Here is a 12,429-nt window from a genome sequence, read left to right as displayed (position 1 = left end):
TCTCCTTTGTCAAGATCACCCTTCCACCTGACAGGTGTGGCATATCAAGAAGCTAATTAAACAGCATGATCATTACACAGGTGCACCTTGTGCTGGGGACAAAAAGCCACTCTAATGTGCTATTTTCTTACACAACACAATGCCACAGATGTCTCAAGTTTAGAGGGAGCGTGCAATTAGCATACGGACTGCACAGATGTCCACAATAGCTGTTGCCAGATAGTTTAATGTTAATTTCTCTACCTTAAGCCACCTCCAATGTTTTAGTAAATTTGGCAGTATAAAAGCAAAATGCAACAATTTCAGAGATTTCACATAAGGAAATCGGTCAATTTAAATAAATTCATTAGGCTCTAATATATGAATTTCACATGACTGGTTACAGATTCCTTTAAAAAAAGGTAGGGGTTTGGATTAGAAAACCAGTCAGTGTGACCACCATTTGCCTCATGCAAACACATTTCCTTTGCATAGAGTTGATCATACTGTTGATTGTGGAATGTTGTCCCACTCCTCTTCAATGGTTGTGTGAGGTTTCTGGATATGGGCAGGAACTGGAACATGCTGTAGTACACATTGATCCAGAGCATCCCAAATATACTCAATGGGTGACATGTCTGGTGAGTATGCAGGCCAATGAAGAACTGGGACATTTTCAGCCTTCAGATTTCTGGACAGATCCTTGTGACATTGTTCCGTGCATTATCTTGCTCAAACATGAAGTGATAGGCGGATGAATGGCATGACGATGGGCCCAGGGCCTTGTCGTGGTATGTGCATTCAAATAGCCATCAAAATGAAATTGTTTTGTCTGTAGGTTATACCTGCCCATACCATAGCCCCACCTCCACCATGGGGTACTACTACTCTGTTCACATCTGCAAACCGCTCGCCCACAAGATGCCATACACATGGTTTGCAGTTGTGAGGCTGGTTGGATGTACTGCCAAATAATTTACTTAAAATGGAAGAGAAATGAACATTCAATTATCTGGCAACAGCATTTTATGACTTTTTTTTGTTTGTTTTGGTTTTCGGCAAGGGTTATTTCGGCTGCTAGTGCGCACACAAATGTCTTGAGGCAAGCCAAAGTCAGTAGCCGAAGTCTATGCCCCTACGTAGGTGATTGGTTAACAGTAGGGATTCTTCAATTAAGTGTTTACAAATCGTTTTTATAAAAAAAATAAAAATCAATTTAAATACTGCATCAAACATCTTAGTTGGATGTAAAATCTCCTTGACAAAAATGTCAAAATTAATGACACTTTTTTTTTCTTTTGCGTTCTTAGATTAATTATGGTTATGGCGAGCACACTCGTTCGCCTTGCCGAGTTTAAACTCGAAGCATGCGGAAGGTTTAAGCAGTCTATTGACACACTTTCGACAGCAAGCCATGCTTTGGTTTAGTTTCCCTGGGAATTTGAATATGATGCCCAAAAAATGATATAATGGGATTTATGCCACAAATGCTAAAACGTTAGCATGTGAAAACAGTTCCAGGGACTTCTAAGCATGGACTGCTTATACGGTAAGGGAACCGAAATACAATTTTGTAATCTGGGTTTGCTATCCCTTTTTAATATTACAGGATAGGACTGTTCCACTCTTTATTTTGTTGACTGTAATTACAGTGAACGCCCAGCTAACTTGCAACATAACAGGAAGTAGGTTAATAATTCATTTTATCATGGACAGGTACTTTTGATGCCACGGTGGAAGTAGGCTACGGCTAATTCAAGACAACTATCATGTTTCTAGTTTGTCTTCACTATTAGTATTGACCTAAATTACCATCCCCATTTGTGCGGTGATGAACAGGTGCTGATCTGTGCAGTTCCTATCCGAATGCGCGTGAGAAAAAAAAAAGTCGAATTTTAATGCAATATCAACAACGACAAAGTCTCCACGTTGAAAATATCGTGTCCTACTAAACAGGATTTTAGGTAAGATACTTTTGTTATGGTTAATTGCATGTTTTGTATTACAGCGACACCGGGAATAGAAACTTCCAAAGCCACCTGATCCCGCGAGTTTACGTGAATGTTGCGCGGCAGCGTGAATTAGAAACGTAATTCCCAGGAAATCGAAAGTTATCTGCGACTCCTCTCCTGTCGTAGACATATTGGACATTGAGCTCATAAGGGCCACAGTTTGGAGATTTCTGACATGTTGCTTAAGTTTAGCCTAGTCACTCGGTATACATTTGGGATTGTGTTCTAAGATTTCCAAATGTCTGAGTTTCTTTATGAATTATGAACTAATATAGGCTCTACCTCATTCAGAAGGGCTACAGGGCATGCGGGTAAGGTTTGTTTCATTTCTAGACTAGATCAAGTCAAATAAATTTACCTGACACATCCACATGATATAATATGGCCTGCTCTACTGTACAAGAGGAAGTAGGTTTAATTGTTTGATGGTAGCTGTTTGATGGTAGCTGGTAGTTTAATCAAATGAGTAAACCTCTACTGGGTGTAGTTTTCCTCAGTTTACAACCCCGAGAGACGTAACTGCATGTTTTGGCCATCCAAACATACTCTAAGGGACAGATCGAAATTTACTGGGGGGAGATTTTATTTTGGGGAGGGTTTTATTGAGCACAGGGGAGGGCACAGGGTTTACTGTTGCTCTTCTGCTCGTATTTTCCCTGAAAACAATAGCTTGACTTACTTTTTGATGTTACCCTAATACAGTTTAGAAATGCTTGTGACAGTTTGGTATGGTGTGGCTATTATTAATCTTTAGATAAATCAGGCCTATGATATAAAGGCAGACCATTGTGCTCCAATTGTCTCCGACAGTTGAACATGACGTGACGTGAGGAAGACTGTTTCAGGATATTGCGGACAGTCTGAGCACTGATGGAGGGATTGTGGGTTCCTGGTGTAACTCAGGCAGTTGTTGCTGCCATCCTGTACTTGTCCCGCAGGCTGATGTTCGGATGTACCAATCCTGTGCAGGTGTTGTTACACTGGTCTGCCACTGTGAGGACAATCAGCTGTCTGTCCTGTAGCGCTGTCTTAGGCGTCTCAGAGTATGGACATTGCAATTTATTGCCCTGGCCACATCTGCAGTCCTCATGCCTTCTTGCAGCATGCCTAAGGCCCGTTCACAGATGAGCAGGGACCCTGGGCATCTTTCTTTTGGTATTTTTCAGTCAGTAGAAAGGCCTCTTTAGTATCTTAAGTTTTTATAACTGTGACCTTAATTGCCCAATGTCTGTAAGCTGTTAATGTCTTTACGACCGTTCCATAGGTGCATGTTCATTAATTGTTTACGGTTCATTGAACAAGTATGGGAAGCAGTGTTCAAACCCTTTACAATGAAGATCTGTTAAGTTATTTGGATTTTTACTAATTATCTTTGAAATACAGTTATGTATAGCAGATGCAGTAGCCATCCTGACTTAAAGAAATGCATGTCTGTGTCGTAGAATGCCCCCGTCATATCTCTATATCTCTGGGGTTAGGCCTAAGCTTCTGTAAACCTACTCATTCAAGGGTTTTTCTTTTATTTTTACTATTTTCTACATTGTAGAATAATAGTGAAGACATCAAAACTATGAAATAACACATGGAATTTTGTAGTAACCAAAAAAGTGTACAAAATATATTTGATTCTTCAAAGTTGCCACCATTTGCCTTGATGATGGCTTTGCACACTCTTGGCATTCTCTCAACCAGCTTCATGAGGAATTATTTTCCAACAGTCTTGAAGGATTTCCCACATATGCTGAGAACTTGTTAGCTGCTTTTCCTTCATCCCAAACATTTTCTGTATTGATTGACCTTTGTGTCTTCAAGTAATGACAGACTGTCGTTTCTATTTGCTTATTTGAGCTGTTCTTGCCATAATATGGATTTGGTTTTTAACCAAATAAGGCTATATTTTGTATACCAACTCTACCTTGTCACAACACAACTGATTGGCTCAAACGCATTCGGAAGGACAGAAATTCCACAAATGTACTTTTAACAAGGCACACCTGTTAATTGAAATGCATTCGAGGTGACAACCTTATGAAGCTGGTTGAGAGTGTGCAAAGCTGTCAAGGCAAAGGGTGGCTACTTTGAAGTATTTCAAACACAAAATATATTTAGATTTGTTTAACACATTTTTTGGTTTCTCCATGATTCCATATGCGTTATTTAATAGATTGTCTTCGCTATTATTCTACCATGTAGAAAATTGTAAAAAATAAAAACACTCGTAGGTGTGTCAACTTTTGACTGGTACTGTGTGTGTGTGTGTGTGTGTGTGTGTGTGTAATACAGTGGACACCTAAGGTTGTGTCTACACTTGACACAACTTCAGCTATCAGAATACGAAAATTGCATTGAAAAGACCCATCTAGACGCACAAAAGTCACTTTTGGTCTGAATGTGTTCAGATCTGGCTGACCACTTCAGGAGGTGGTCATGGATGTGTTGTGTGCAGATTTCTCCTCAGTCTGGACCCAATCAGGCTACCGAAAAGCGCATAAAGTGACCGATGTCATCAGTACTCCTCCCACAAGTCTCGGGACCGACAGGTACCTTTTCATTATAACGTTGGAGGAAATACATAAGGAACGTATTTGCTGGCCTCATAAATGCTAGCCAGCTCGATTAATATTTATATATTTTTTGTTTTTGTTTGGCAGGAGTTATGCTAACCCTTTTGCAGTCTCTTTAGCGTTGCTTGCTAGCTTGCTGGCTAGCTACAGATGTTAGCTTTCTAGTTAGCTATAGTAGTTCGCTACTGCCATCAGTTGTGTTATCATATTTAGCCTATTCCACCTTTTTGTAGATTGCATATTGGCATTTCAATATAGTGCGGGAAAAGGGAATCCAGAAACACTAGACATGGTAGACACATTTAAATGTAGGTGTAGATGCATGTCTCATTTGGAATTCCATGATCATAATTCTATGATCAGAATACCAAAGCTGTTAAGTCTAGACACTGCCTAAGCCTATAGGCCTATGCATGCAGTGCCCTGAAACAGTTAGTGCTCAAATCTCTGACAGCTGAACTGTGAGATGGACAATTATTGTTTATGAAGTAGCCCCCAAAAAATAGGATTTAGGTTTTGCATATACTACACAAGGAATAGTATTTTTGTAATTTGTTATAGGCTGTTTTTAAGGACACATGTGGCTCATTTGGCCAACATCCGTTGTTATTAATGGTGCTGGCTGCACCAGGTTGGATCTGAATGCATATGGATGTCTGAAAAATGTTTTATTTTTAAATATCCATTAAATTAAAATATTCCCTGTCATGTTGTCTGCCTCCAAATTTTCCTAAAGGAAACTGAAATAGCATGTTTTTATTAAGATTTTTGAATATTCCCATAAATCTTGATTATGCCTGCACATCATGGCTCACCAGCAGCTCCAAATATCTAAAGAATAAGGTACCAGACAAACAAACTTGTAAGAATTGTACTTAAACTCCCCCTCATACTCATCTGGAGGTTGAGCATTTTTTTTCCCTCTCCATCTCTGTAATGTTACTGTATACAGCTGCACCATCGAGAGCATCCTGACTGGTTGCATCACTGCCTGGTATGGCAACTGCTCGGCCTCCGACCGCAAGGCACTACAGAGTGTAGTGCGTATGGCCCAGTACATCACTGGGGCCAAGCTTCCTGCCATCCAGGACCTCTATACCAGGCGGTGTCAGTGGAAGGCCCTAAAAATTGGCAGACTCCAGACACCCTAGTCATAGACTGTTCTCTCTGCTACCGCATGGCAGCGGTACCGGAGCGCCAAGTCTAGGTCCAAGAGGCTTCTAAACAGCTTCTACCCACAAGCCATAAGACTCCTGAACAGCTAATCAAATGGCTACCCAGACTATTTGCAATGGAAGGCACGACTTTATTGCGCATTTTGAAAAATCTTTCTTTATATATGTTTTTTTATTTTACTGATAAATAAAATCAATCAATCCATCCAAACTGTGCAGCGGGCAATTGATGAATTGAAAGAGACGTCTGTTATTAAACTTTTTGCTGTTTTTTGACATTCGGAGATTGCCAAGCCTTCTACACTGGGCACGCGAAGGTAGGCAGGGACGTATTTTTTGTTAGTCGAGATTGACATAGTCTATTGTGTTGTTGAAAATGCAAACCATGATATTGATGTCCCAGAAGTCGGTATGCTTTGAATTATTGGTTGTGTGGTACATTGCCACAAAGTTTTTGGTGGAAAATTTGTTTGATATATTTTATATAATTGTAAATATGGCATCAAAATGTTGAAAATATAATTTCAAACGTAGCTGATCATTATCTGCAGCCAGCTCTGATTATATTGTAATGAAACAGGCAGAGCGAGTGAGCTCGTCTGTAGTGGTCGGCGAACCCTCAACCTTCTGGCCCGTAGCCCTGCGTGGCATTGGCTATGCCACAAAAGCATGCTGAAGTGGCAAAGTCAATACCCATGTTATTGTTATTTGTGGTGGTAAACATTATTTTGAGTTAATTATGAGGGGGGGGGGGAGTGTTCAGTTTATTTTACAGTACAAGGGGAGGGTCATGCGAAAATATTTTTAACGTTGGGGGGGGGTGCATTTTTGTTTTTGACACCTTGAGTTGGACCAGCTCCCCCACAGTAAATTTCAAGCTGTCCCTAAAAGGCAGTGGTCACCAAACGATGAGATCAACTGGTCGATCTGATCTCCCAAGGCATTCCTAGTCAATCACCAAACATTTCTGTAAAAAAAAAAAAACATTTATATTAAAACAAATTCTGCGCTTTTGGCACTAGGTGCATTTGATTCAGCAGCGCTAGCGCCAGGAAGGCAAAGTGTTCACATTTTTAAGTGTACCTATAGTGCTACCACTGGCCAATCAGATAGCTTCGATCACCCTGTATGCACAGTTTCCTCGAGCCATGGACTGTAAAATTGAGCATTGAATGTACCGCAAAGTTGATACTGTGACTTTGCAAATATTTTAAAACCATGACTACAGAGACACTCAACGAATACAGCACAAAGCTGCTGTTTTTTTTAAATTTAAGTTCACGTTTAAGTTGTTATTCAATACTGTCAACACTTCGTTCAACACTTATAAGCCATAAAATGTGCATTCTCCCTACTTACACTACAACCAGCACTGCAGATGCAATGAGTGAGTATGGCAAAGTGTTCCGATAAGCTTGCATTATTATTAGCGGCTTGTTTTTTGTAATATCAAGGAATATTTCACTTTCTCTGGTCATAGGATTAACAACATGAATTGGTGCATGAGGCAGAAATAATGCAGCACGACTTGTGTTTCACCATCAGCTGGAAGACGGTGTCCACTTTGCTCAGTGGAGGGAGGGAAAGTGAGCAGCGGGATATGAGTGAGAGTTAGCCTAACCGCTGCGCCCTCCCTCCCCTCAGACTGACCATTAGATGCAGGACATCAGTCCAGTAAAATACATATCTGGAAATTATTATGCTCACTCAGCTGTGCCTCACAAGTAATACAACAAATTATCTATTACCAGTGTGATCCAATAACTAGCATGTTGAAATATAATTTAAAAATGGTCAGAGAAGAACAACATTGGCAGGGCAATTCAAGCATAGCCAAAATGCCGTGCTAATGTATTGGGTCCACAGCCTACTCCACAAACCTCATTGCTACAGAACTGTTTTTAGTTGGTTAATGTTGCATAGGCTTACGTTTTTAAAGCCATGATTTAAAAAAATTGGAGCGTTATGTTGTGGAAATTCTTACACTGGAACACTCAAAGTCAATCTTAAATGAATCATTCTTTATCAGCGCACTGGAAAGGTTCCAACCAACTCAATGCACCAAGTACACATGTCGATCAGGAGCTCTCACGGGGCAGTCCCGTTACTTTCTGTGTAAGTATATAAGAGAACTAATAATTGCATGATTTAGCTTATTCATAATTAATTAATTCTCATTCATGTTTGCTATCATTCATGTGACAGACCAATAATGGTTCATTCATGTGACAGACCAATACTGGTTCATGCATGTAACAGACCAATACCTACCTCTTCTTCTCTCCAAGCTGAGACATTGAAACTGAGATATCGTTCTCAAAAAAGGGTACTATAGTGAGGATTTCTCCCAGGCGTTGCATGAACAATAACCACAAGAAATGGGTTATTAGAAAAGCACAAACGGAACAGAAATTGCTTGCAAAATTACCTGAATTATTTTGTTTTTACAACTTTGTTTCTTTTTTATTGTGCATTCTAGAGCCTGCCACTGCCAGCATGTCACTGTTTGAGACTGAAGGACCCCTCGTGCTGGACCTGAGCTGCCCTATCTGCCTGCAACTCTTCTCCGACCCTGTGTCCCTGCCCTGCGGCCACGTCTACTGCTCAGCCTGCCTTGAGAAGTACATGGACACTGACACGGCCCACCACTGCTGTCCCGAATGCCAGGTTGAGTACCAGGGCCTCCAGGCCCTCGTGAAGAACTTCAAGATGTGCAGCATCATCGAGAGCTATAAAGCCACCACAACAGGAAAGGTCCGATCTGTCACAGATGGAGATGGTGGTGATTTCCACCAGGGGGTATTGTCACCTAACCAGAGAAATGATGGTAAGACCTCTGAATGTCTATTAGACATAGAGCAACAAGAGTTACAACACACAGGCTTGGGAGATGCAGCTGCAGCGCCCCCTACTTTTCTGAAAAACCAACCGACCAAGATGGAGAAGGCTAAACTTCTATTAGCGTCTCAGGTAACGGAGTTGACGGTGAGGCTGCAGCTAGCTGAGGACCAGCTGAGGAGGGAGGAGGAGAGGGAGGTTGAGGTCCGGGCCGCTAATGCCCTTCTGAGAGGAAAGGCAGCCAAGCTGCTGGAGCAGATGACTGAGCTGACGATCAACTACGTTACTGGGATGACAGAGTTGATTGAAGAGGAACTGCGCCCCACCGAGGAGAGCCTAGGCAGCCGAGTACACCAAGTCTCCGAGATCCGAGTGAAGTTGAGGGATGCCCAGCTCCGAGCCAAATCCCTCCTGACCGAGGAAGACAGTGGGGTGTTCAGTGAGGGGCTTCAGGAGGCACAACCGCACATCATGGAGCTGATGGCCCAGCAACCTCTAGAGGAGCTGGACCACGACAACACCAGTCCTGAGTCGAAAGTTAACCCAGGCCGCGCTTGCGACGAGCTGGAACGGAGGAGCGCAGAGTTGAGGGAGGGACTCGGGACGGCCCAGCGTTCCCTACGCAATGTCCTCAACCCCTCAGAGGTGACCTTTGACCTAGACACTGCCCACCCCAGCTTGGTGCTGTCGGAGGACCTGAAGACGGTGACCTTCAGCACCAAAAAGCAGCCCTACCCGGCCCTGCCAACAAGGTTTAGCAACTTCCTCCAGGTGCTGAGCACCCAGAGCTTCTACGGAGGCGAGCATCGCTGGGAGGTGGAGCTGGACGGATCTTCTCCCTGGATCATAGGGGTGTGCTACAGCGGGGCGCTAGCACGCAGCGGGCTAGCGAGTGCCCTAGAGAGTAGCCGTGGCTCCTGGTGCCTGATGTGGTTCAATAACCTGCTCAGGTCCTTTGAGCAGGGCCATGATGTCCCATTGAAGAGAACCCCGGCAGTACATAGACTGGAGATCACGCTGAGTTTTAAGACTCAGAGGTTGAGCTTCTATAACGTCAGCCAGTGCAGTGGGAAGACTCACGTGTACACCTTTAAGGCGAACCTCACAGAGCCGGTGCATCTGGCTTATAGGATGATGTCAGGCCAACCGAAGGCACGCATAACCGTATGCTCTTGAACGGTCATTGGTACAAAAGAGAACCTAGCAAGATTACATACTTTTGTTTTTATTAATCCTGTATTAATACCAAACATTTCTTGTTTACATTTAATGTTGTTCATGGTTGTAGAGACATAGTTGTTTTGGTCTGTTACTAGCGGTAGGGGAGAGTGGAGTAAGTTGAGCCACCCCTTTTTTCTAGGAAACCATACACAAAATGTATAATAGATTATCATTTAATGGAGTCTATAAACCACATGGAAAACCACATGGATAAAGTAGTAAGCAAGCTGGTCAAAAAATGTTTTCACAAAGTCAAATTAATATTTTGTCTTATAGGTTTCATGATTCTTGTATCTAAACCAGATAGTTTTAAGATTTGTTTTATAAATCAGTTTGGTTCTCTTTATGCTGCTGTTAAGGGACTATTTATCAATTATGACTAATTATGTATACATTTCAATCAGGACTGACTAATCAGAATACTATTATGTTACTGTATATGTATGAATTTTCTTTTTAATCCTAGTACTGAATATAATGTGTGTAAATATAATCAAGAATTAGAACAATGACTGTCTGTTCCTTGGTAGAAATGAATGAACTATATCGCCCTACTGGCTAGAATGCTTATCTACACTGGCTGACCTTGGCTCTAGGCGAGGTGGGAAGGCTTGAACTATAGAGCCTTTCTACCAGTGTCAAGAAAAGATGGAACATTTAGAAAACGCTGACGTCATTTTATAACCTGTGGTAAAAAGCTGCTGGTTGACTTTAAGACTGGGCTCTATCAATTTTATACAAATAAGGGTCATACAAATCCTTATGAATTGACAGAGTGTTTGATTTTAATTGGGTATTAAAACAGAGGAATTTAATTCCTGCAACAGCTGCATGGAATAAACCCAGCATGAAAGTGCATCCTTGTAGCTGTGTGGGCTAATATGGTCAAAATGTTTGTAAGTTGAGCCAATGACCACCATACCCCATCCAAATGGTGATTACAGTGTCCGGTTTCTGAATAATATGTATATTATTTTTGCAATGTGTCATCCATATGGAATCAAGATGGTGCATTTTTATTGTTGCAGATATCATCATACCCCGTGTATACAAGTGTAAAACAAGCAGGGGTCTTGCCCCCCTTGAGGTTTTTAAGAGCGCAGCCAAGGAAGGGAAGTTCATTTGAGCAGCAGCAAGAGATGGAAAACATGTACAGAATTGCACGAGGAGGTACATCCACAAAAAAAGAAAACAAATATTTATCTGTGCGAAAGAGGCACACAACACAATTGATCTGATAACATGGAGTCCGAGCTTGTTTAACACGTTAAGAATCTCGCACACCAGTTTCTTGGGTTTAATAGCTTCAAATGCAGAGAACTTCCCCACAAATTGGCACATCGAAACTACATCCCTGTCCCAGATAAGAAATGGAAGGGTATATCTGAATGTAGACATACATTTAAGATATACAATGTACCCAGAGCCCCACTTTTTGTTTTTTGTTGCCTATTTTGCATGTTATTTTGGCATTGATACGTGTCACATCAGTTTGCAAACAATGTAAAAAAAAACATAATTGAGTTAGTAAAGCTGCATACAAACATGGTCTGTTTTTTGCTTTCTTGAGTAAGGCAGCTCCAAAATGCAGGTGTTTCAGCCTAGCTCAGTGCTTTTTGTGGTGGTGGGGCAGCCAGCAGAAAATACAGTAGGGGTTGATAATGTTCTCTAGTTGCGCTGTGATTGTCTCAGTATACTGTCACTCATGGGGACTCAACATCACCGCAAAATCTACCGGGAGAGCTCGACAATTCAAGCCTGTTGGGTGCTGCCATAGAGTTACATTAGAAGTGCCCATCCAAGGCCACAAAAAAAATGACATCAAGTCACATTATAACTACCATAGCTTTGATTGGACTGATCATGTCAACATCATACTTTAAAAATCTTAGCTAGCAAGCTAGACAAGCAGTCATAATCATGAATCACGTCGACAATCTATTGGCAAAATCCTTGTCATATGGAGAGAAATTATAGATAAAACATATCGGTGCTCATCGGCCATTGGACATGAACATTACACAACAACATGGGTCAAAACAGTTTCTGTCAATCCAGCGTGACAGTTCAAAACAACTGGGAACTCGAAACTGGAAAATCTCAAGAATTCAGTGAGTTCAAGACAACTGGGAACTCGGTAAAAAACAGTTCCAACTGGGGGGAAAAAGTTGCCAGTTGTATTAAAAGCACCATAAATCCAGAGAATGACTGACTTTGATGACAAATCTTGATGACAAACTTTGCACACGAGGACCACCAAAAACCTTTCTGTTTTTGTGAGCACAGCACAACCAGGTGAGTCCAAAAATGTCTTGTATGCTGCTGCATACAGTGCATTCGGAAGTTTTCAGACCCCTTCCCTTTTTCCACGTTTTGTTACGTTACAGCCTTATTCTAAAATGGATTAAATAACAATTTTTCCTCAATCTACACACAGTAACCTATAATGACAAAACTAAAACAGGTTTTTAGAAATGTTTACAAATTTATTACAAATATTTAAAAAATCACATTTATATTTGTATTCAGATCCAGATCCTTGCTATGAGACTTGAACGTGAGCTCAGGTGGATCCTGTTTCCATTGATCATCCTTGAGATATTTCTAGAACTTGATTGGAGTACACCTGTGGTAAATTCA

General features: G+C 41.4%; 1 protein-coding gene across 8 annotated transcripts; it reads left to right on the top strand.

Moving 5' to 3' along the window:
* Positions 1 to 1,352: 1,352 nt before the first annotated feature.
* On the top strand, positions 1,353 to 11,333 carry trim107 (tripartite motif containing 107). 8 transcript variants are annotated; one of them, XM_036984056.1, is made up of 4 exons: positions 2,067 to 2,302; positions 4,438 to 4,531; positions 7,760 to 7,845; positions 8,210 to 11,333. In XM_036984056.1, the coding sequence occupies exon 4, from the start codon at positions 8,227 to 8,229 to the stop codon at positions 9,742 to 9,744; it is 1,518 nt and encodes a 505-aa protein (XP_036839951.1). In that variant the 5' UTR covers positions 2,067 to 2,302; positions 4,438 to 4,531; positions 7,760 to 7,845; positions 8,210 to 8,226; the 3' UTR covers positions 9,745 to 11,333. The 8 variants fall into 8 exon arrangements, with proteins under 8 accessions (XP_021466248.2, XP_021466252.2, XP_036839951.1 ...); XM_021610576.2 differs by lacking the exon at positions 4,438 to 4,531; XM_021610572.2 differs by lacking the exon at positions 7,760 to 7,845.
* The last annotated feature ends 1,096 nt before the right edge of the window (positions 11,334 to 12,429 follow it).

The sequence above is a fragment of the Oncorhynchus mykiss genome, chromosome 7, assembly GCF_013265735.2.
Source record: "Oncorhynchus mykiss isolate Arlee chromosome 7, USDA_OmykA_1.1, whole genome shotgun sequence".
NCBI lineage: Eukaryota > Metazoa > Chordata > Actinopteri > Salmoniformes > Salmonidae > Oncorhynchus > Oncorhynchus mykiss.
The sequence above is the reverse complement of the archived record's forward strand: the minus strand, read 5'-3'. Positions and strand labels throughout refer to the sequence as shown.